Here is a 26,329-nt window from a genome sequence, read left to right as displayed (position 1 = left end):
TAGCTAAATACCAAAATGAATATGTGACAGACTATGACTTCAGATATGAATACGAGCCAATGAACTGTTATTTCCTGATCATTATCTGCATATTACCAAAAATGGAATAATCTCTATGTTTCTGGGCTACAGTTCAGACTTTAGTGTTTGGTGAGCCTTTACAGAGGATTCAAATGTGCTAAATAAAATTTCACATTTGTGCTTGAATCTGCCCCATTCTTTGTATTTGAGATTCAAGTGAGCAGGTGAGAAACTAACTTTTTAGGTATATATTATTCCAAACACACAGCATAATAATAAGCAACGCACAAAGTCTTAGAAAATCAACAGGGAGTAGTCTGCATATATGTCCTTTTTACATGTTTTCCAGCTAACTCAAAGATTCATGTGCAAAATTCAGTGTTCAGGAAGACTGAGCAAATCCAGATAAGATATAACTCGTTGCAAATCCCAAAAGTTTCTTGGCCAAAGTGTGCAGTGAAATAAAAGGTGGTATTAACTTTGCGTCAGGTATTCATGATAAAGAAATACAATTTGCACTGAATTGGCAGTTAATGGGTATATAAGAAATATGCAGGCAGACAGGAGGCAATTCTCAGGAAGCTGTTAGTGAAGGCATAAGTATTTAGTTGCACCAAACAATCAAAAATTACAAAGTATGATAGACTGTAGAATTTCATGGTGTATTGATTGTCATACAACAGCATTTTAGATATTGTCTATCAAGCTGCAATGACAAAAAAGAAAGAAAACATTTCTGTTGTCAAAAACTAACCTAATGCTGTGTCCAAGCTACACATTAATAGGAGGTCTCGAATTGTTACCAACAGGTGCACCAGAGCAGCATGTTTGAACAACATTACCTCTTTCTCGTTATTTATACCTATACAAAGGAAAAAAACATTTTTATTTTTATATCTATGGTTTGCAGAGGAACTTCAAGAGCTATGTTGCATACATGAATTCATATAAAGGGTCCTCGAATCTCAGAATGTTAGTCACGCCAACCGAATATTTATAAATATAAACATGGCACTGGTGTGGACACCAGCAATGGAAACATTGAATGTACATGGAGCAAAGCAGAAATTTTGTCCATTTATTTTCTTTCCTTGAGCAATTCTATACTAGTCCAGTTATCTCATACAGCACATGGAGACAGATTACTAATTTTTGATGACATCATACTTCTATACAGAAAGTTCTAACCATGTTTCAGTACGCAACTATTTCAAAGGTAGTTTTCAAGAAATCAGAATGACTCCATCCTCTGATCAGTATATAACTTTAATACAGGGATAATCAAAACTAATTTTTCACAGAAACTTTGCGTTAAACCTTAAACCCAGGGTACTTGATCATTTTTATCAAGGTCCAAACGTATTGGTCAAGGTATAGTCAAGTACCAGATTCCAGAAAAAATAATAGTATAGATAATAAGTTAACAAAAAGATTTCAGGGTTTATTCAGAAGCACCTTGTTGTTCACATTTGGCTGGAGGTCTGCCTATTATTCTTATCTTAAACCATTAAAAATGCATTGCTTTTCGTAAGCGATTATATGAGCTAGTAGGTAACAGCTTGAAGGAACAAAATTAACAGAGAGAAAAAAATTCCCCCTTTTGTCTTCTGCACTATGCCAAATACTTGAGAACTCCCAAAGCATCTTACATAGAACTACAGGAGCAATAAGTATTTGACAGTCACCCACTATACTCTCCTATCAAAAGCTGCCTCCATGGAAGCCTGCACATCTATCCTATGCTTGGCAAAGGTGTAAGTGGGTGACCATGCGTTGGCCTGCCTTACAAATCCTTATTTAAAACAGATTCCCCACTTCCTTTCCATTCTGATCATACAAGCTCACCTTAAATGTTTCTGATAGCATCCTCCCTATAACAAAATAAGCTTCCCTGCTTAGTACCTTTGTCCACTTCAAGATGGTAAATTTAGAGTTTGTTTGTTTTCTAATTTGGCTGTGGCTGAAAATAAATAAATGATTCATTGACCTCTGCTAGCTGCCCTATGTAAACTTCCAGGGACCTTTGAATGTCCTGGTAATGAAGTCTCCCTTTATTCAGTCATTTTGGATTAGGGGAATTTGGGAATAAGGTAAATATGCTATGAAGATAAAATGCTTGAGGAATCTTAGGCTTGAATTTATTCACAAACATTACGAAAAATCAAATATGTCTCCCTTTAAGAAAGCACTTTCAGCTTTCTTACCATTCTAGTTAAACATACTGGTATAAAAAAAAAAGCAGTAATGTAGCACTTTAAAGACTAACAAAACAACATATTAGGTGATACGCTTTCATTGGACAGAGCCACTTCTTCAGATCAGTGGGTCTGTCCCACGAGAGCTCATCACCTAAAACATTATTTTGTTAGTCTTTAAAGTGCTACATGACTGCTTTTTTGTTTTGATAGAATACAGACTAACACGGCTATCTCTCTGTAACTATTCAACATACTGGTATACGTGCTTATTACTTGGGCACTGTCTGGGCCTATTCGTGACTGCTGTTTCTCATGAAAGGCTCTGGACCAGGGCTCTCACAGCATTTAAGCACATTCTTAAAACTCAAAAAGAAACTCTGCCACTTGTTGCCTCTTCTGTGAAGGCATGATGAGCTATCTCAGTGGCCATTCCTGGGGCAAATTCTAGTTCTTTAAACAAGAGAGTGACTGCTGAATCTTCTCCAACCCTTCTCAAAAGAATATCCTGTCTTTATAGGAAAGGTCTGGCAGCCTGACCCTGAAGTATTGTTCTGCCATCCATTATTTTAGCCGATGGACACTGTTTACTGAAACAGAGAAGTCTATGGTGCTAAGATGTCATGTGGATCATAGCATATCACTGCAAACCAGTGAAAGAGCAAATCCCATAAGCAGGAGCACCATCACTAGGTTGGACTATAGTATTTAATTTCCTGGGTCCTGCTAAATTTCTACAATCTTCCATCTTTTACTATGAATAAACATCTCTGACTTAATCCTGAACTAAATTGAAGACTCTTCAGGATCCCTCACTCCTTCTGTTGGGATGGTCTTGTAGTGCTACACCTACTAATTTTGAGATTGTTGTTCTTTTTGTGATTCCCTTGATGTTGACATATTGCCCATGGGTTTTCCCTGAGCTTGCTGCATTCCATAAATGGAGAAATTATTATTATAGTTTACTTTTTTTATATCAGTCAACAGTCTCACCAAAAATGTGGTCTTTTTTACTTGTTCCTTACTAACATTTTGCCACTATATTTAGGTTTCTATTTAAAAAAACATATTAAGCACAAATAGAAATAAAATTTAGAAAACTGAAGTTTATCACCTAAACTGTATTGTGATCAGAATAAATATACTAACATTATAAGAGTTAAATAATGTGAAATTTAGATTTGGATTTGAATACTTTTTAATATTCTGATATAACAACAACACACCTAACTAGAAATGTATGAATGGAGACCTTCTGGAAACAGAATAGCAGATCTGTTGCCAATATGGGAAATGGTTGAAAGTTTGTGAATAATTTGTAAACTTGCGTTACAAATGAAATCACATCAATATTGTAGATGAAGAATACGATGCATTTTACCTTGTTTAAAAATATCACAGATCACTTTCTCCTGCTGCTTTAAGAAAAATCTAGTGTGATCAAATTTAACAGTGGCAAACCTCCAATTTACTGCAGCAAGTATGCCAAGATGCATCAACTCTTTTAGAACAGGAGTGGCTGTTGCTTCTAACAGACAGTATGCCTGGCACTGGCTTTCTGGTTAATACAAATAAACACATAAGATAACACAATTTGGTTAAATATGCCACTACTGAATGAAAGTACTCAAATGTCTTGGAAAACAAAACAAAACAAAACAAAAACAAACAACAAAAAACCCACACATTTTCCTCACATTAGTAATTCTTAGTAATTTGTGGACGGCTGATTTATAACCTCTTCTAAAGGTAAGCTGACACTTAAGAACTCTGTTCTAATGTAGCTGTCCACTGTAGCACTTTAATGACGAAGCACTCAGATGACAGGAGACAGCTCTCTTGTCAATGTAAGTAATCCACTTCCCCAAGAGGTGATAACTATGTCTCATGGGAACAGCTCTACTGCCAACATTGCACTGATGTTGCTCAGGAGTGCAGATTTTTCATGCCCCTAAGCAACATAGTTATACTGATGCAAGACTGAAGGGTAGACCATACTCCGACCAATGTCAGCCTTATGGCCAGTGTGGATGTGGCTGTATTAATGAAAGAATAATTGGGTCAATGTGGACATCGTCTGAGGAGGTGGTATGCCTACACCCATAGAAAAACCCTTTTGTTGGTGCAGGCTACATCTACACTACATGGCTGTGCTAGCATAGGCTCCATAATGTGCCCATACATTCCATATAACTAAGTTTTCAGGACATCCAGCAGAATTCAGAACAGCAAGGTGACAGCAATACTGTAATCCAAAGATCTCAAAAATATTGCTGATACTGAATTAACTGGAAGACATGACTTATTTCTCAATGGAGTAGGTAAAGCTTGAGTACCAATATTTTCTTTGTATACTTAAAATTATAGTTGAGTTTATCACATTATCAAGGTTAAAATGTTATTATCCCCTATGATCAAGGATTTACCATTTTATACTTCAAATATCTCAAAATGACAGATAAGATTGTCAGACTGGGCTGCATTTCAATCGCTGGCCATTTATACCCTCATAATTATTAACTAGCTAGTTAATATTTGTAAAATACTGTGAAATGCGGATCACTGCTTGCTCATTCACATCGTATCTAGTTCTGCACGCTTTGTCAGGATAAATCAGATACTATAGTGTTTTTGCTACTCAGTGTAATTTAATTCATTCAATCATTTATTGATCAATCATTTTCTTTTTAAAGTGCTTAATATTTGCAGCAAAGTACCAAAATGTATTGTTAATATTTCATTGATAAAAATATTTGTGTTTGTCTTTAAGTTCTCAGTATTGGATATAACTTATATCTGACTGAGAAACTCTGAATTCTTTCGTGTATGATACCACCATGGTGAAATACAGGAGTGGTTATAGGGCAGAATACATGGGCATAAGGGTGCAACAATATTAAATATTTGCAGGTTAAGGGCCTTATAGAGCAGAACATAAAGGTCGTGTCTACACTAGCACAAAACTTCGAAATGACCATGCAAATAGCCATTTCGAAGATGACTAATGAAGCGCTGAAATGCATATTTAGCGCCTCATTAGCATGCCACTGGCTGTGGCTCTTCGAAATTGCCACTTTTCGCTGCCTCGCAGCTTGTCCAGACAGGACTCCTTTTCAAAAGGACCCCACTAACTTCGAAAGCACCTTATTCCTATCTGCTGATACCATGGTGGTATTATGTGCAAAAAAATTAAGAGTTTCTCAGTCCGATATAAGTTATATCCAATACTGAGAACTTAAAGACAAACACAAATATTTTTAACAATAAAATAGGAATAAGGGGAATAGGAATATTTTTAACGATGAAATAGGAATAAGCAGCAACTTCGAAGAGCCGCAGCCAGCGGCATGCTAATGACGTGCTGAATATGCATTTCAGCACCTCATTAGTAATCTTTGAAATGGCTATTTGCATGGCCATTTTGAAGTTTTGTGCTAGTGTAGACGTAGCCAAAATGATTTTGTATGGATGAATATTATTTAATGTAAAATTGCATTATTACAAAAAACAGACCATTCAAAATAAAATTCTATACCTGATGCTTGAATTTTGACTGAGATGCAGTTTTGATTCTCCTGTTCTGTTTTCTCTGCCAATGTAGCCTTACAAACAGCAGGACTATCTTGTTTAAGAACTTCTGAACACACTCTAATTTCCGGAGCTAAAATGTTGACCATAGATTATATAAAATTATCACATGACAAGCCCACAAAATAAGTACATTTTCTAACATGTCAGATCCTCTACTTACTAATTAAACCTGCCAAATTCTGGAGGCCCTTCTGACACAAAGCAATAATTGTATTTTTTTACTTTGGAAAAAGTGAAAATATTTTATTTTTCATTTATTTCCTCCAAGTTTCCACATTTCCTGGCTGCGGCCAAATGATACACTGGTCGGATTTTATTTGCCAGAAAGTGGGTGACGTCAGGTCTGAACAGAATCAGACACCTGTGTGTAATGGAGACCCACATCCTGACAAAGTTGAAAGCCGGTGGGAGCAGCTTTTACATCCCTGTTGCTTCTATAAAGGGAGAGTCCTACCTGAGGATTAAGATAGGGAAACAGATGAATGGAAGAGCATCTGATAGCAGGAATTCAACTGGACTAATAAAGAACAACTGCTCACTCGGGGAAAGTAGATGGACGCTGATGGAGTCACCAGTGAGTTGGAGAAACACTAATCTCTAAAAATAGGGTAAGTAAAAGAAGGTCTGGAAAAAGTTTACTTAAAAGAGGTTGTTCTCATTCCCTCCATCTTCACTTGTAACCACACCTCAGCAGCTATCCCTGGTGGTGTTTATTCACTCTGCTTCCCTCCTACAAATAAGGAGTCATAAGCTTTCCTAAGAGTCCCCCAGAATTTATGTTCCCTTCTTCCTGGCACAAGGTGGAGCAGATGGCAGGTTCCCTCCAGCTGTTGCTGATAACATTTGGATCTAGCAGCTTCCACTGCTTTGCAAACTGGATCAATTCCTATGTAATATGGCTGCATCCGTGAAAATGAGACACTTGGGGAAAATAAAGAAGGAAAGGTAAAAAAAAATTCTCCATCTCTCAAATTTAAAAGCCCAAGTTAGTATTCTAGTGTTCAGGAACTTAATAAATTTTAAAAATTTATTAGGGTTCAAAATGATGCTAACCAATTACTTCAATCAGTTCTCTCCTAAATACTACATGGGTTAAATAGTACATACAACCAATGTTTATAAAAATTATCCATAGTAGCACTATAATTTGCTTGGAGACAATGGGCCTTCAGCTAAATTTAGAACCATAATTTAGAAAGAAAAGACTTAAAATCAACATAAGATTTAATAGGATAAGAATTTAGCAGTCAGTACTAACATACTACACTTGAGGATAACGGTATACATTTCTTTGTTTACACTACATAATATTTAACTAAACCTCTATCCATAGTACTACTGAGAGATGCAGTTCTACTAAAGTTCACTAGATGGAAACATAAGACCTCAGTTAACGGGTCTTGAGTTGGTACTTTTAGAAGAGGGATTATCAATTTCTCAAGATCTGCAGGTGTATAAACAGAAAACAATGATAAACTGCCTTATTTTTAAAATGTTAGTAAGATGTCTTGCAAATAACTGCTTTCTTAATGATGTAAGGATACAATTAAAATACATATTAATCTGCTATCACTGCACCATTTTGTGCAATTAAAGTAAGTGCTGCCACAGGGTTTACATTACATTTTCCGAAGGGATATTTTGCTCATACACACAGAATCTGTGCTGAAGCTCTGATAACCAGGGTTTGCGGCCTGAAGCATTTTATTTATCTGGCTATGTCCAGACTGCAGGCTTGTATCAACAGAACTTCCACCAACAGAAGTTTTGTTGACAAAATTTGTGCCCAGGTTGCAGATCTCTCAGAAGATCTCTCTCAGAAGAGATCTGCAGGTTGGGAGCATTCTGTCAACATCCCTGTACACCTTGTTCCATGAAGAAGAAGGGATCTCTCAACAGAGGGGGGTTTTCTGACATTTGGCCTTATATCAATGAGCCCAAGTTGGAAAAGCCTGTCCTGACAGAACTGTTAGCAAAAGATATGCAAATTGCAGTGTGTAATTTGTGTATCTTTTGCCGACAGTTCTCTGAAGTCTAGGCACAGCTCCATGTGAGTGTACCCTGAAAACTAACAGAGTTGACATTTCATTGTCTTTCAATTTCTGTAGCAAAGGTAGTTAATTTATTAAAAAAAAATTCTAAGTGCTGCATACTCTAGCAAAGGTGGTTAATTTATAAATAAAAAACCTATGTTTCCTTCTCACATATTGGCAATGATAACAGATTCCAGACCATATTCTGTCTTTGTAGACAAACGTTTAGTCTCATTGGATCACTGGGGTTGCACATGTGTAACTAATTGAAATGGTTCTCCTGGGACAAGAAGAAAAAGAAATAGCTCCCTCTTAACTGTGCTGGCCTGGCTCTACAGGGCTAACAAGAATAGTAACCAACAGAAACTTATTTTGTCACAAAAATCATCACACGTGACACAGAGCATGCAAGGGGAGCAGACAGTCTGAATAAGAGGGTGCCATTTTTACATATTCTTTTAAGAGTGAAACAAAATTTTAATGTACATTATTCTAAAAAAACACAACTAAAAAGAAAAATAGAAAATAAATACCCTGGATAAACTTCTGGATCCACTGCAGTCAATGGGACCAGGATTTCACCCCATGTAATTAATTTTATTGAACTGAATAGACTTATAATTGATTTACAGCAGTGTTAAGAGAGCAGAATTAGATCTAAAATTACAAGGCAGAATGGGTTCATCTACCTTCTTTCTTGCTATCCACATTATTCTTTTCCTCATGTTGGAAGAACGCCTGTTTAGATCTCAGCATGATAAAACTGCTCAGGTCAGAATCATCACATTGTCTAGACTGTCTGAACACTGCAGTTGCCTGGCTTTCTGTTGAGCTGTTTGGGTCAAAGGATACTTCATTACAATTAAATGAGTCAGACAAATCTTTGTTTTTCTCTTCTTGACATAAGAAATGTTCTTCTGTCTCACTTTGCTCTTTGTCCTGTCTTGTCAGCCTTTCAACAGATGTATCTGCATCCTGTACAGTGACATGAGGGTTAGCTTTCAAATGTAACGGAGAGAATGTGTGCTTCATGTCAGGTGAAAAATGAGAATTTGTTATTTTGTCCCAGTGAGGTGCACTGACAGAACGGCGTCCTTGGTTAGTCAGGGAGTTCTTTTCTTCAAGCCATCCTGAAAGATACAAATTAGTTTTCTTCACTGCAACTTTGATTGTCCAGAACAGGGCCCAGTCCAGGGTAAAAAAACCAAGATAGCCACTAAGTGCACCTTGATAGAGGATAGTGATAACCTTTCCTGATTCACAAGTATTTTAGAGCTGAAATTTACCAATATCATAACGCTTTGTCTTATTTTATATGTTAACAATGCTTTAGCTAAATTCACTACAGTATTTTCTGTCTCTACAGAGCTGCCATAGGTGATAGTGTTCTGTATAAATTGCATGCAGATAACCTTGCAAATCTGCACTGTGAATAAATGCCTGAATAATACTGTATATGATGAATCTTCACTGTAATAGAATTTGAGTTCACTACAACAGGTCCAGTGCCTAGCCTGGAAGAAGCTGATTCGAGTCTGCTGCATCAATGTATTCACTAGTACTGGTAATAGTAATTAATAATACTTCAAAATTATATACCTTTCAAAAACTGTCCTGTAAGTATTTTAATAGAAACATTAAGGACCTGATATGGCAAATTTGTATTTGCAACTATGATAATTTGCAAGTTCAATTATGACTGTGGCCATGAATTAAGTATGCCTGCACTTGCATACTTTATGCAACTGGGATGCGCTAAATCAAACCATCAGTGCTCAACAGTTGACCCTACTACTCTTCCTTATCATGAGGCATAAGGGAGGTTCAGTGGGAGAACTTCTCCCATAAATTTCCATCTCTGAGGACAGCCTGATAAGCTGATCTTAGCAAAATGGACTCCAACTACACAATTGCCATAGCTGGAATTGCACGTCTAAGGTCGACTTGCGGACCTGGCCTTAGTTTTTTGTTAATCAGACTTCAGAGCAGTGGTATCCAAAAGGGATGTAAGGGATCATCACAGCCTGACCCCCTGCCAGGTGCCATCCCCTCCCAGCCAGGCATCGCCCCACCCCCTGATTACTCACAGAAGCCGCCATGGAAAGCAACTGAAGCTGCCCCTGTATGAGCCGCCCCTGAATGCGGCTGGAGCCCACCAGAGTAGGAGGAGCTGCCTCCGCCACCATGCGCTTGTCCCACTATGTGGTGGGATGCATGCACCGAGCAGATAGAAGAGCACGCCAGGTGTGTGGCTCTCTGGAGCTGCACTTCTCCACACTGCGCTGTTCCATTTGCCATATGTGGCGAACAGGGAGTGTCTTGGACACTGCTACTTCAGAGTATTAGTACTGACTAATTTATGCTTTTCTGATTTCTTTTTTCTAGAGAACGAGAATTTTTTCTGATTCCTTTTTTAATTCCTGTTATGCTATTATGTCACTGAATTGCATGACTGATCTTCATGTCCTTCTTGTCATTTAACTTTTCTAGCAAAAACAAATATACTTACTTTCTAACTGAAATTCTTTAATTTGTGAGAATAATTCCACTTTAGTAGGAAACTCGCTATTTGCGCCATCCAAACCAGTACTTAGTTGCTCCAAAGAATCTGATATTACCAGATTTTGTCCTAAATCATTCCACCAGTCTGATTTCAAAGGGCTAAGTACTGGAGCTTCCACATGGAGACACAATATCTTTTTCAATTCTGTAATGGAACTATGTTGAAATATAGGTTCAACAGTCTGATTCTCTGGAAAAAAAAAAGAAAGGTATAATAATCAGAACATTTTTGACAGCAAAATCACAACAAAATATTCATGATTTAGATTATGTATATCCCTTGGCATATCCTTCCATTACTAATACATTACTATCATTGGATTGAATAGCAAAGGAAGAAACATTTACAGAGCTTAGTAAGATGTACCTTTTTTCACCTTGTTTTTTGGGTTTCCCAACAATATTTATAAAACCAGTCTGTTGATATAAACCTGGACTGCCTAGACTACAAATAATCCGAGATTTATTTAGTTTCTGTGAGTTTATTGCCCAAGATTACAAGCACCTATTATGATCATTATCTGAAAACTAAATAGTAAATACACTATTTTACAAATACAGCAACGAAGGGTCCTGTGGCACCTTACAGACTAACAGAAAAGTTTTGAGCATGAGCTTTCGTGAGCACACACTCACTTCATCAGATGAAGTCTGTACTCACGAAAGCTCATGCTCAAAACTTTTCTGTTAGTCTATAAGGTGTCACAGGACCCTTCGTTGCTGTTACAGATCCAGACTAACACGGCTACCCCTCCGATACTATTTTACAAATGAAGATGTAACTCACTTATCTCACAGAATTCTTTTGGTGCTGTTTCTTAACACAAACTGTTAGAGTCAGAAATAATTTATGGCTTAGTTCTTTTTGACTCTGTATTCCAATTCCTAATGTGTGTTTGGCTTTGGGAACTAATCACTTTGCCTTCCATGAATATGATTCTGCTAAGCTTAGTGTTTCCCAATTGTATTTGGCCACAGAACCCTTTTAAATTAGAAAGGATTTTGTAGAACCCCTAATGACAGTCTCACATACGGAGCTGAAAAAGTAGACCACAAATAAGTAAGGATAATAAACAACTGCTAAACAAGGTCATAAGATCAATATTTACTTTAATTTTGCACATATTTAAAAGTAAAAATCACATTTAATAGACTTAATTGAGTGAACACGGGGATTTACGGTGGTATATAACAGGTGATTTTACCACTGCATAGAACAGAGTAGTGACATCATCATCCCCATTCTCTGGCTACGCTGACATTACAAAGGGACACTTGTCATGGCAAACACAAATGAAAATTGTTTGCAATAAAATTAATAAATGCTCAAAAATTTTTTTTAAATCATAAAATGTTATTGTAACAGAATTTTTTCAAGGAACCCTTCTTTTCACTTTGCGTAACCCTGGGGTTCCATGGAAAACAATTTGGGAAACACTGCACTATGGACTTTATTAGTATGGATTTCTAAACATTATTTAAAGATGAGAACAACACAGCCTCTAATGAAAATTGATGTTTCAACTAAGCTTGTAATGTTAGGTTTTTGTTAGCGAGTTTTAGAAATTACTATGATAATTAAAATAATTATCAGGCGGTGAACTGATGATTTACAAACTGGGAGAAAGCTGCCATTTTATACCAACTACCATTGTGGAAATACAAACTACTCAATAGCCTTACAAGAAGATTTATAGAACAGGGGAAAAATCAAACATCCCAACTTAGATACAATGGATACATTTTCAGTGTGCAAACAGGAGTTGTACTCGCACATTCCTTGTATTCTAAATTTATTTTTATCAATTTTGAAAATGTATCCTTAAATATCTGCATTTATTTCCTCAAGCACTTCCCTGATTAATTTCCACACTGTGGTACTTTTTAACATATAACTCTTTTATATGAAGTCAGTGTATGCTAATATATCCTTTCATACCTTCAAGCAAAAGAGAGTTCACAGCATTTTGGTATTTTTCTGACTGCCACACCATTTGCTCTAAGTACTGCATCATAGACACACTAAGCAGAGTACTGAAACAAAGAAACAAAAGAGGAGACACTGTAGTAAGAAGTTTAAGTCATAGCTTTAGATTTTCAAACCTGCTTTCTTCTTTTAATACATGGAACACATAATTAGGGAGTTCTGTTTGCCAACATTTGGAAGATAATAAGGTGATAAGTAACAGTCAGCATTGATTTGTGAAGAACAAATCATGTCAAATCATACGATCACAGAATACTAGGACTGGAAGGGACCTCGAGAGGCCATTGAGTCCAGCCCCCTGCCCCAATGGCAGGACCAAGTACTGTCTAAACCATCCCTGATAGACATCTATCTAATCTGTTCTTAAATATCTCCAGCGAGGGAGATTCCACAACCTCCCTTGGCAACTTATTCCACTGTTTGACCAACCTGACAGTTAGGAACTTTTTCCTAATGTCCAACCTAAACCTCCCTTGCTGCAGTTTAAGCCAATTGCCTCTTGTTCTATCCTCAGAGGTCAAAAAGAACAAGTTTTCTCCCTCCTCCTTATGACACCCTTTTAGATACCTGATAACTGCTACCATGTCACCCCTCAATCTTCTCTCTTCCAAACTAAACAAGCCCATGATATGAACCTGACAGCTCTCTTTGATAGGATAACAAGCTTTGTGGATAAGGGGGAACTGGAAGATATGGTATATGTAGACTTTAGTAAATCATTTGATAGTCTCACATAACCTTCTTATAAACAAACAAGGGAAATACTACCTTGATGGGGCTACTATAATGTGCATGCACAACTGGTTGGATAACCATTCCCAGAGAGTAGTTGTCAATGGTTCACAGTTATATTGGAAAGGCATAACAAGCGGGGGTCAGCAGGGATGAGTATTTGGACCAGTTCTGTTAAATATCTTCATCAATGATATAGATAATGGCATAGAGAGAGTACACTTATAAAGATTGTGGATGATTCTAAACTCGGAGGGGTTGCAAGTGCATTGGACAATAGTATTAAAATTCAAAGTGACCTTGGCAAAATGGGGAAATGGTCTAGATCATAGTTTCCCAAACAGGGGGGCATACCCCTGGTGAGGGCATGAAGAAATTCCAGGGGGGCGTGAGGTGGCCAAGCTCTGCCCCCATCATTCCCCACACTCCAAGAAAGAGCTGGCCTTTACTTCCAGCTCTCAGCCCCTGCCATTTTACATGGGTGACCTGGTGCAGCCACTACAAAAAGCACATGGAGCTAGCTACCTTCTGCAAAGATAAGTGAGTGTGGGTTGGGTGGGGGAGGAGGAGGATGGGATTAAATGAGAAGCTGGGGGTGCCTGGGTCAGGTGAGGGGAATGGGGTAAGAGTGTGGGGCTGGTGGTGCCTGATTTTCCGGGATAGGAGGGACTCGGACAAGCAGTTCACAGGGCTTGGCTGGCCAGCTGGCTTGTGGGACTTGCAGTGCTTGGGCAGCTGGCCCCAGAATCACAGGTTTCAGGTGGCTTGCGCTGGTGGCTGGCCCCAGTGGCACGGGGCTTGGGTTGGCAGGCAAGTGGCTGGCCCTGACAATGTGGGGCTCCATGTGGCTTGGGTTGGCAGGCAGGTGGCTGGCCCTGGTAGCATGGGGCTTGGGTGGGTGGCTTGGGCAGCTGTCCTATGGCTGAGGCGGGTGGCTGGTGGGCAGGCAGCTGGTCCCAGCAGAGCAGGGCTCAGGCAGCTGGCGGGCAGGCAGGTGTATGGTCTGGGCGGCTGGTGGGCAGGTGGATGGCTAGCCCTGGCAGAGCAGGACTCAGGTGGGCGGCTCTGGCAGTGCAGGTCTCAGGCAGGCAGGTGGCTGTTGTGGTCAGCTCTGGTGGCCTACAAGGGGCCCAGAAAAACTATTTGTGCTTGTTTCTAATTTTAAGTAACATTTTTATATCAAGTTATTGTGTTTATTTTAAATTACAAATTTGTTTGTTAAAAGGGGAGTTAGATGATGATAAACAATAGGTGGGGGGGGAGTGAGGGTTTCTCAGAAATCAAATGTGCGGGGGGGTGAGGCCGAACAGTTTGGGAACCACTGGTCTAGATAGTGCACAGTCCTGGTGTGAATGCAGGGGACTGGACTCAATGACCTCTCGAGGTTCCTTCCAGTTCTACCTGAGGAATTTGGAGGATTCACAATCAGAGAAGTTTGAGTTCTTCCACAAGGAGGAAGCAGGTTTTTCAGTATATGAAGCCCCCTTAGAGTAAGACAGCCTTGAAGCAATTCTCTTGATGTTTTCAAGCAACATGTACTGAGACCACGCATGGGGTGCACTCCCTGGATTAATATTTCTCTCCAAGGCAAAAAACTCAATGGACAAAAACACTGGCAATGAACATCTCACAGACAGAGGCCATAAATTATCAGAATTCAGTAAAGCTAGTTTTGCACTAATTTGGAGATTGCACCAGTTATATTCTCATTAAACTTGCACTTACCCGTTACCAATAGGAGAAACGGGTTCTGTCTCAAGTCCTGCATGCAATGAATTCATGTCTGGTCTTTGTGGTCTGCGTGGAGGAGTTAGTGGTATTTCCATTTCATATTGAGGATATAAAATGTAACTAACTGGGAAATGCAGTAAAACGACACCACATTTTACAAATAGAAGTGAAAGAAATGTTAATATTTATGTATAATTCTGACACCAATAAAATTTTGTGTTTAAAATTTATTATGAACTTTTTATATTTTATTACTTGAGCAATAAAAACCAAATTGTAATACTTTGTATCTAGACAAGAAGAGTAATAGAAATGCCTAAGCTGTAGTTCTTTACTGGTTTTCATATATGATTCTGGGAATCTCTGCTTACCTTGCTAATTATTCAGAATTTTAAATAATTAGTTATTATTTTGGGGGTTTTTAAATTAAAGGTTGATCAGTTGTGGACCAGTCATGTAGCTCTTACTTACATGGAATGGCTCTTTCATATTACATTTGTGATGGTTCTAATGGCATTCATATTGACTATGAAACCAGCAAGTCTGCAACTCAGATACCTCAAGCTTGGAGGAAGTCAATTATTGTTTCCATTTCATATATAAATAAAACTGAGTGCTACTTATAGCCGTAGACCTAATCCTAATTGTCTCGCCTGTAAGGATTAAAACCATAGACAGGTCTCAGAGAGTACCCCACGAATGCTTGGGAAGCAGACGGTAAGTTGGCAAAAAGGCAAGAGAGACAACATAACAAAGTGTGGGCTTTTGAACTGGAGGCAGACTTTCCTCTTCCTGTTCTTGTGTGACCAAAGCAGAGTCTGGGAGACTTGAATTAAGCCAGTAATGCAGCCATGGAGTAGGGGTGACATCCATGCCTAAGAGAAGACTAAACTTTGGAACAACAGATACATGAGTAGAATGTTTAGTCAGATGCAATGAGGTAGTCTGGCCCACTCCTTCTGCACTCAGAAGTGCCAGAGTGGGGAACAGTCTTGCAATGCAATACATATGGACTGAGCTGTCCCACCCATAGGACAGTTTGGGCCAACTGCCCTGACACTTCAACTTGGGGTGCCCCATGCTTCAGGGGTATGTGGAAGCATAGGGACAAGTGCTGCCCAGGGGATTAGTAGGGGGGCCTGACCCTCGCAGCAGGGGTTGGGCCCATCCCTGTACCCACTGGTGGTGTCAGGAAGCAGAGCAACACAGCCCTTCTGGCTCTGCTCTACCAGCTCTGAGTGTTGCTAGGGGCAGAGGGCTTGTGAGAAGGGGTGGAATGGAGGTGGGGATGGGGCAGAGCAGCAGCAAGAAGAGGCAAGGTGGCAGAGACTTGGGGGAAGGGGTAAAGAGGGGGATGGAGCAGGGACAGGAAGAAGAAGGGTGGGACCAGGGTGGAATAGGGCAGGGCATGGGCTGGGGGCTGTGCACATGGATAAGAGAACAACTTTTCTTAAAAACAGGCACTGGAGTTACTTATATAGCACTACCTACCTGCCTCATGGCACTCCAGTAGATTTCTGCTTTGACTGAAATGAACAGCTTCCATCATGGGCGAATACTTTGAAATTTCTATTTCATTTGTAATATTTGCAGTAAGATCTGAAAGAGATAAAAAGTGGCACAATAATAGCCATTTAATTTTTTCCCTCAAGCTGTTCCTTGAACAATGCTTTCTTTGTATCTATTCTTATTGATTCCTCCCATTATCATTTTAATTTACCATTACCAGTTCTATAGTTATCATCAGCCATAATATACACAGCAGGTATTCATAAGGCCATAACAATCATACTAAGTGATCATGCCAGAGGTCAACCAAATCTCAGATCTTGTCTCTTCCAATGATGAGTGCCAGCTGCTGCCAAGGACGGTGCAATAAATCCTACATTAGCTAGTTGTGGAATAACCTATCCGAAGATAAAGTTTCCTTCTATCTTTTGGGACATCACTCCCATGGTTGGGATGTCAGCAACTGGGATCAAACTAAGGACTTCTGAATGTAAAAGCACAAGCCTCTACTGCCTAAGATTGAAAAAAGGTTTGTTTGGGGTTTTTTTTGTACATTTTCTTGTTTGCCAAAATTAAATAGGCTTGTTTTTCCAGGCCACATTGAGACCTCAGCCATACCTTCCTTCATGGCTGCACAGGTAAGTTACTGCTTCTAGTAACCCTGCATCACTAATCTGCAAAGGCAGAAGGTTTCTGGTACTTCCAAAACTTTTTTTTTGTAATTACTATTAAAACTTTGAATATTCTTGTTACCTATATAGAATTCTACATTTAGAAATTTGCTAAGATCTTGCCCTAAATTATAACCTGTGACATTGAGTATCACAGGCTAATTGTATTTTGTCTGAAAAAATATTTATCAGTTTTTATGTCACTTTTTAATTTCACTGAATAGCCACTTGTTGTCATATTTAGAGACACGCTAATGCTTTAAAAGGCCACTCCAAAACTTTGATTGGTCTTGAGAATTCCTAGTAAAGAGCTTCTTGAAGAGAGAGAGAGAGAGAGAGAGTGTTCCTCTTGAAACGTCCCCTACCCCAGCTTTTTATGGCTGAAAATACCTATACTGACCTACCAAATCAGAGCAGATACCATCTTGTGCTGTATGAAAGACTCTGCTCTGAGGAGGAAGGAAGATGTGCAGTGGGACCCCTGGGAAACAACAGGTACATGATGGATTTTACCTTAGTCTGTGTTTAAATTTTAATAATTTTATTCAGTTCACACTAAACATTTGTTGAATATATGGGAAGAATACTCTTCTATGGTAGAATGGCAGTGTTTTTATCTGAGCCACCAGAAACTACAGAAATAGGAACATTTCAGATAAAATGATTACACATCACTGTAGCTGTTATTCATTAAGATGGTTTGCTCATATCTGTTTGAGATAGGTGTGTGTGCGTACAGCGTTGTGAGAAAGTTTTCCCTAGAAACTACCAGCTGGATTGGCTGTGAAGTTGGTGCCAATGCAAAGCCTATATATGACTCAGACAACCTGGCACCCCTCAGTTCCTTCTTTCAGCCCACTCCAACAGTGGGTCAAGAGAGTGAGTTTCAAAACTGCTTTTGGAACAGGCTTGAAAGCATGCCCCAATCTGTACCTTACCATGACTGGAAGCAAACTGAGTCAAGCAGCTCACTTAAGATCTCTGTGTAGTACCTGCTGCACAGACGACACTTAAAAGCCAAAATCTGTCCTCGTACAAAACACATCCGCATTTCGTGCCACAGGGGTTTTTTCATGAAATTTGTTTTTGGTGTTGTAAAACTTATCTCATGTAGAGTAAATGCATCGCCTTAATTTCTGACATTGACTTAGATTCGGTTGCAGTGTACTCAACAGTAAGCTCTTTGACCACTGCTCCACTCCTACCCCCACGCATAAAACGGGCACAAATCTGAAGGAAAAAAGGAACAAGGGAAGATAAGTTCTTAGAGAACATACAAGCTGCCTGCACAGACAGGGTGCAGTTAAATGCTTGGAGGAAAACCTCTGGAAGAGAGAAGGGCAGATCAGGAAGAAAGGACAGGAGAGCACTCAGAAAGCATGAAATTCAGACCCAGGAGGAGATGTTGCAGACAATGAGGCAGCAGAGTTCCTGAGGTGCCTGATACAAGAGCATAGAGCACCACTGCTGCCCATGATGAACCACATGTTCCCCCCATCATGTTTCATAACTCCCCCACATCAGCACCCCAGAATGCAGGGAGGGGTGGGAGTCAAGGGCAGCCTTACATTCTATTCCCAGGGACACTTCTGAGAGCAGAAGGCTGCCATTCCCCTACCAGTGATGGTAAAATGCCACCAGCCCTTGACTATCCACCCCCAAAGGCTCTACAATGAACTCCTTTACTGCCCCCTGAATAAAAACAATTACGCTCATAAAAACAGTCTTTATTGCTTGTGTTGCATGGGTGGGAGGAAGGGGGGGTTTACAGGAATTACCGGCCTGCACAGAGGGTGCCTCCTTAACAGCAACAGACATGACTGTTGTGTTGCTGTCTGGTCACCCATAAAGCTGTTTCTAAAAGCCTCCCTGATTAGTAGTGCCCCCTACTGTGCTTTCCTTATTGCTCTGGTGTCTGGCTGCTCATAAGTAATAGTCAGGTTATCTGCCTCAGCCTTCTAGCCTGGCATGAAATTTCCCTCCTTATTTTCACGTAAGTTATGCAACATGCAGCAGGCTGCCACAACAAGGGGAATGTTGCTTTTGCTGAGGTCTAACGGAGTCAGGAGGCTCCTGCACTTGCCTTTTAAATGGCTAAATGCACATCCTACTACTATTCTACACTTCCTCAGCCTGTAGTTGAACTGCTCATTAATGCGGTCCAGGCAGCTGCATGAGCCAAGAGAGCGAGGGGTAAGCAGGATCTCCCAGGACCACTATTGGTACTGTCACGTTTCCAACAGTGATTTTCTGGTCTGGGAAGAAAGTTCCATTCTGCAGCTTTTTGAACAGACCAGATTTCTTAGAGATGCACATTTTGTGCACCTCTTCCAAACACCACATGCTGATGTCAATGAAACAGCCTTATAATCTGACAACACCTGCAACACCTGGGAGAAGTACTTCTTAGCTGTGTCTACACGTGCACGCTACTTCGAAGTAGCGGCACTAACTTCGAAATAGCACCCGTCGCGGCTACATGCGTCGGGCGCTATTTCGAAGTTAACTTCGACGTTAGGCGGCGAGACGTCGAAGTCGCTAACCTCATGAGGGGATCGGAATAGCGCCCTACTTCGACGTTCAACGTCGAAGTAGGGACCGTGTAGACAATCCGCGTCCCGCAACGTCGAAATTGCCGGGTCCTCCATGGCGGCCATCAGCTGGGGGGTTGAGAGATGCTCTCTCTCCAGCCCCTGCGGGGCTCTATGGTCACCGTGGGCAGCAGCCCTTAGCCCAGGGCTTCTGGCTGCTGCTGCCGCAGCTGGAGATCCATGCTGCAGGCACAGGGTCTGCAACCAGTTGTCGGCTCTGTGTATCTTGTGTTGTTTAGTGCAACTGTGTCTGGGAGGGGTCCTTTAAGGGAGCGGCTTGCTGTTGAGTCCGCCCTGTGACCCTGTCTGCAGCTGTGCCTGGCACCCTTATTTCGATGTGTGCTACTTTGGCGTGTAGACGTACCCTCGCAGCGCCTATTTCGATATGGTGCCGCGCAACGTCGAAGTTGAACATCGACGTTGCCAGCCCTGGAGGACGTGTAGACGTTATTCATCGAAATAGCCTATTTCGATGTTGCTACATCGAAATAAGCTATTTCGATGTTGGCTTCACGTGTAGACGTAGCCCTTGTGTTTTATGTACTCTGTGGAAAGGTGGTCTAGTGCCAAGATAGGGATGTGCATTCCATCTACCACCCTGCCACAGTTAGAGAACCGCATTGCTGCAAAACCATCCACTATGTCCCGCACATTTCCCAGTGTCACTATCCTTCATAGCAGAAGGATACTGATAGCCTTGCTATTTGGACCACAGCAGCCCCCATTGTAGATTTGCTCATTTCAAATTGATTAACTGACCAGTAGCAGTATGGCATTGCAAGCTTCCACAGGGCTACTGCCACTCTCTTTTGAACTGTCAAAGCAGGTATTGCAGTGTTTCAGGGATGGGGGGAAAGGAATTCATAAAGTTCCAGGAAAGTGGCCTTACACATGTGGACGTTTTGTAGCCACTGCTGACCACCCAATACCTGCAGAACAATGCAGTTCCACCAGTCTGAGATTGTTTCACAGCACCAGAACTTGCGTTCTACTGCGTAAAAAGCATTGAGTGTAGCCAGTATCTCCTGTTCCTCCTCTCCAGTGTTTCACATTCCTGTATGTCTATGTCCTCCCTGGAATCTTCATTGCTCTGAAGACTGCTTAGGGTCTGCACACACTGCAGCATAATTTGTGAGGTGCTCATAACACTTGCCACAACACTTTGAAGCTGGATGGGTTCCATGTTAGCCTTGCAATGGTGTCTGCATAGATACGCGCTGAAAAAAGGGCATGAAAAAGCTTTTGTGGAAATGGGAGTGGGGAAGATAAGAGCTAGTTGTAGACGTATTAAGGATACAGAACATTTAATGTTGGATGACTTGTCAGAGTTAATAAAATCTGGAAATTAAAATAAAAGAGTATAAGCAGGGCAACTCAGAAGACTGCTGCAATTGCAAATGTGGAAAATTCATGTAACATTTAAGATGTTAATAAAATATAAGTACTATTGTGTTTGCATGTGTGATTTAGTTCTTACTGTTCCTAATGTACTACTGTTGCACCTGCAGTTTGACACAGGTAATGAGTATTATAGATGTAAGGAATGTGCCAGCAACAGCTCAGTACTGCTGAAGGATCTGGGGAATGTGTCCTTTAGAGGTCATTTGCATGAAAATGCAAAGGTGTGCACATGTAATGCCTTGTAAACAAAGCCTGATGGGTAGCAGGTGAAGCAACGAGATTTTGTCTATTGTAAACAACACGTAGTAAATTCACAATTTATGCTATCACTCAGTGTAAGAATTGTGCAGTCTCACCAGTGCTTGAAGTTGTTGTGGGGGTACAGGGCAGTCATCACTGCTGTGTAAGATATGGATCACACAGGGCTCCCTCCATCTATGCATTGTGAGGTTGAAGCAGGGAAGGATGGTAGTTAAACCAGCTTGCTGGGAGACTTTTGGTCATACAGCTATAAGACTGGTTTGACTAGTTCTCCCCCCACTGTTCACAGACAGATCTAAAGCTGGGTCCATAGTTATTTTGTGAGAATCGACCCTCGTGGATACTGAAATGCTATGGCTAGGCCCTGAGCTGAATGCCACTATGAGTTGAAATCACTGACAGCCGTAATCACTGGTAGCTGAAGCCACAGAGAGATGGAATCCCAGGGTTTTGCCTACAGTAAAACCCATAAGACAGCGGGCAAACGGCTGGCAGAGCACAGAGGACAGGCAGCGGGCAGGAGCGAGCAGCTGGTGAGAAAAGCAGCAGATGACTGGCAGGTGGCCAATGGGGCAGCTGGCAGGGGCAAGCAGAACTCCAGACCAGCACAAAGGTGGCATTGCCTCAGGCTCAATGAGGAAATGCATCAGGTTAATGTGTCAGGGCCTGCACAGACTGGACAGAGTTGTAAGTGGGGCATTTGAAGGGGGGTACACAGGATGTTTGGGTGTGTGGATTGGATCCCTACATATTGGACTGGTGAGCCTGAGAGGCAAAGGACACTGCTCAAGCCATTTGAGCTGAGACAGTTACTTGTTGGTAGCCTGTGAACGCTGGGTGTTGTATTTTCCCAAGCTTATGCCATATGACTTTTCTGCCTCTTTCATCAGATGTTTCTTTTCTACACTCAGACTCCATATTTGCGAGTGGAGAAGCATTGCCTCACCGAGGCACCCAGGGGTGTGTGAATTTCCCAGGCTATTGGGTGGAGGCTTGAGCTGGTTCATGCGAGATGGATGAAAAGAAACCCTAGATGTTGAACCCAGACCTGGTTGTTGCTGACTCCTTCTGGCAGAAGGGTTATATATACTGTTTCCTACGTCAATAAAAATCAAGTTATCTAAAAGAAGTTTCACAAAATATACCATCCTACAACATGTCAAATGCTACACTGAGTTGTAAATTAGCATGTTTTAGTGATCAGACTTGCAGAATTATTTAAGAAACATGTTAAAAAGTATTAATGGGAAACTTAACTTAATTCAATTTTTTTCCTGGTGATTTAAATTGTGATTTAAATCAATCTACCATGGAATAATTCAAATGTAGATAAAAGAGTTAAAAAATAATGGTATGAAACCTGTGTAAATGAGAGGAGAATTGATTCCAAAATATAAAGAAAAAAATTCTCACCTTCTTTGATTTTCTTTTCACTCGTGCTTTCATCTGTTATAACTTCTGGTGCTAATTTTAACAGCTCTTTCAGTTCCAAGCAAGATGGAATCTCGACTTTCTGTCTGAAGTTTGTTGTCTTGTTGAATTCTAACTCAACAGGCAGCATTAATGACTGAAAAATATAATAAAACAGTAACACTTGGATAGGCAAGATTTAAAATAGTGATTATTTTTGCCTTTGTTGTTTAATGTTAACTTTTTTGCCTTTAAATGATTTGCAGAAATTTAGACTAAGACTAGAGAAGAACAGGGGCTCAATTCATTGGGAAATAGAAGTCAAACTAAAATAAACAACTTATTCACAATAAAAGAATCATATGTAGTACTGTTGTAAAAATAACAGGAGAAAATGCTTAGTTCTATAGGCAGTGCTAGTGGCCTCAGAGGGATCTTGTCTATACTGTTTGAGAGAGGAATTATACCCTCACTCTCCCATTGCTTCAAAGTATAAGAAAAAACTGTCATCTTCTCATAACACTTGGTCTTTGAGATGTGTTGCTCACGTCCACTGCAATCAGGTGTGAGTGTACACACATACACAGCAGACACTGGAGTTTTCACCTAGCAGCTAGCCATCGGGTTGGCCCAGGCACCTCATGGAATTGTGCCCTCACTGTGCACAATATAAAGCCCTGCTGACCTGACCTGCCTCAGTTCCTTCTTGCCAGATACCACAACAGAGTAAAGGAGGGGAATATTGGAATGGTCACGAACACTACATACCACAGTACAAGTTATGAGAATATGAGTAACTGCTTTTTCTTGGAGAGCTTGTTCATGTTCCTTCCAGTCAGGTGACTCATAAACCCAATTTCAGATGTTGGGGTCAGAGCCTTGCACTGACTGGAGCATTGCTGTCCAAACACTATGTCAACCATGGCCTGATGGGTGATCAGATAGAGCATAGCAAAGGGGTAGATGGAAGATCAGGTCGTCTTCCTGCTCATTTCCTGGGTAGGGATCTGTGCTAGGAATGTGGTGGAGGAGGCCTGTGCCCTGGTAGAGTGTGCATTGAATGGATGTGCAGGCACTCTTGCAAGACTATAACATTCACAAATGCAGGACACTATCCACGACAAGATGCACAGAAGATGCAGGCTGACCTTTAATTTTGTTCACAAAGTCTATAAATAACTGCCTTTCTGAACAGTTTTGTTATTTCAATGTAAAAGGCCAGTGCCCGGCGGATATTCAGAGAGTGGACTCTCTCTCTTTCCAGCAGAATGTGGCTTAGGGTAGAATACAGGCAGGAAGATGTCCTGGTTGATGTGGAATTATGACTCCGCCTTTGGGAGGAAAGCAAGATGGGGTCAGAGCTCAGAGACACTCCTGGTTGAAATTATTACCACCAAGAATGCTACCTTGTAAGAGAGGCAGAGCCGAGAGCACATGGCCAATGGTTCAAACAGTGGTCCCATCAGTCTGGAATGAACTAGGTTGAGGTCCCAGGCAGGAACAGGTAGGCAGACCTGAGAATAGAGTCTGTTGAGGCCTTTTAAGAAACAATTGACGATACGATTCACAAAGACCAAGTGGACCTATACGCCTGGGTGAAATGCCAATATGGTGGCAAAGTGAACACTTACTGATCTTCATGGCTGAGGATGCCAAGGAGATTCCTCAGCTCAAGCTGTTCTTTTTAGGTGACAAATCTAAGGAAAGAGTCCCAAACCAAGGTGTCTTTACAGAGGGTTTTAGGATAAACTGACAAACTAAACAGTAACAAATCACAAGGGCCAAATGGCATTCACCCAAGAATTCTGAAAGAATTCAAATGGGAGATGCAAATTGGGGAAATCCCCACCTACAGAAGACTGAATGCACATCTGGTTGAAGAAACCACTCATGTCTGTGCAATAGTCTGCTGAGGTGGTCTGCTAACTCATTCTGGACTCCTGGGAGGTATGATACTTGCACGTGTATTGAATGTTCTACGCAGAAGTCCCCCTGTGTGAGGTTTTCCTGGAATAGGGGAGAGGAGTATGCACTCCCCTATCTGTCAATATAGATGGAACATTGCTGGTGTGTTGTACATCAAAAATTACATGCAATGTCCTTCTAGGTGTGTCTGGAAGGTCTGGCATGCTAGGCACACCACCCTGAGCTCTCTGGTGTTGATATGGAAAGTCAAATCAGCCTGAGACCAGAGATCTTGAGTAATGTGGTCACCCAGATGGTCTCCCTATACCAAGTCGTACACATCCATCAATAGTATCAGAGACAGTTGCACTGCCATGAAGAAACTCTGGGCAAATCTCCTGCAGGTTTAATCACCACAAGGAGTCAATCACTAAGCAAGGCAGCATCACTCCTGAGCAATATACTGACACCATTTGTGACTGAAGCAGTCTGAGGCTGGCATGTTGCAACATGAATAATACTGGGCAAATTTGGAGCAAGGCAGCAAGGGGAGGCTCACTTGCAGCCTCAGAGAAGCAGTAAGGAGGCACAGGAAGGACGGGGTGATTAGAGCACAGTACTGGAGGACTCAAGGAGCAGTGGGCAGCTGCATAACTAGCTAGAGAGAATCAGAACTCTGAAGTGGGAACTGCCACTTCTCACCAGCTGCTGGGCTACACAGCCACCTGCTGCTCCTCCTGAATCCTTTGGCCCACATTTACCACCACCTGGTACCAGAAGCTGGGTGCAGCCTGAAGGTGGGAGAGCTGCTGGAGGCGGGCTGAGCCAACAGGGGGGTTGAAAGCTGGCCGCAAGAGCCCAGAAGCACCCAGCTGCATAGAGTACCATGAAATTTGTAGTCATTTGGTCCCCCAAGTTTCATGATGCCCCATGCAGGTGCTTATTTTGCATATTGGTAGGGATGGCCCTGTGAAAAAGCACTCAAAGAAGAAGTATTAATTTTAAGGTGTTGCAAAACTAAGCATACTAGCAAAAAAGGCACTTAACTGAACCTCCCTTTCCCCCCTCCACATACTCTTCCACACAACACACAAAGGATAGACACTTCTTGGTTTCCACTTTTGCTCTAATGTCAGCAACCTAACACATTGATGCCTCTAATCATAGTAGTAATAAGCACCCCAAATGGGGCTTCCAATCACAGGTCTCCAAGAAAATAAAAACAAAAACCTACTTTAAACAAATACGTTTTTATCTTGGCTTAATGGCAGCATTCAGCACATTTTGCAAACATTAAGAGAATGCTGTTGAAGTGACTTACAGATCACTTTTAAGTCAGAAGACAGTTAAAGATATCGACAAGTGTGTAATAGGCAGCATCAACTAATATTACTGGGATGAAATGTTATAATACCTCTTCATCTTTTAAAGACATTTGACAAAACATTTCTCTCTCTTCATGTGGATCTCTCTCATTTCCATGCATCTCCACATTGCTTTGGAAAATAAAGCATTCCCTAGAAAAGATCAGCAAAATAGTACAAAAGAATTCTCTTTAATTTGTTGCTGTATATTCAAGATGCAAATTTTACTAGCAAGCTTGATGATAATATGTGTCAGAAAAAAATATTAAAAACCAATGGTTTTCCAGGAAAAATTTTAAGGCACTCAGTAATAATTTGAAAAATACACTGAAATGATGCTTGTTCATCATACTTGCCATTAATTG

At 40.8% G+C, this 26,329-nt stretch overlaps 1 protein-coding gene across 1 annotated transcript in view; it reads right to left on the bottom strand.

Annotated features, from left to right (window-relative positions):
* Positions 1–26,329, bottom strand: part of SHOC1 (shortage in chiasmata 1) — a 120,308-nt gene that overhangs the window by 57,284 nt on the left and 36,695 nt on the right. Inside the window, exons 6-15 of the mRNA XM_074994034.1 lie at positions 26,015–26,117; positions 22,699–22,852; positions 16,344–16,451; positions 14,847–14,976; positions 12,342–12,436; positions 10,350–10,592; positions 8,530–8,970; positions 5,752–5,877; positions 3,598–3,774; positions 776–883 (exon numbers count right to left, since the gene is read on the bottom strand). Of these exons, the coding sequence (XP_074850135.1) occupies positions 776–883; positions 3,598–3,774; positions 5,752–5,877; positions 8,530–8,970; positions 10,350–10,592; positions 12,342–12,436; positions 14,847–14,976; positions 16,344–16,451; positions 22,699–22,852; positions 26,015–26,117 (1,685 nt within the window). The remainder of the gene's footprint in view (positions 1–775; positions 884–3,597; positions 3,775–5,751; positions 5,878–8,529; positions 8,971–10,349; positions 10,593–12,341; positions 12,437–14,846; positions 14,977–16,343; positions 16,452–22,698; positions 22,853–26,014; positions 26,118–26,329) is intronic.

The sequence above is a fragment of the Carettochelys insculpta genome, chromosome 5, assembly GCF_033958435.1.
Source record: "Carettochelys insculpta isolate YL-2023 chromosome 5, ASM3395843v1, whole genome shotgun sequence".
Lineage (NCBI taxonomy): Eukaryota > Metazoa > Chordata > Testudines > Carettochelyidae > Carettochelys > Carettochelys insculpta.
The sequence above is the reverse complement of the archived record's forward strand: the minus strand, read 5'-3'. Positions and strand labels throughout refer to the sequence as shown.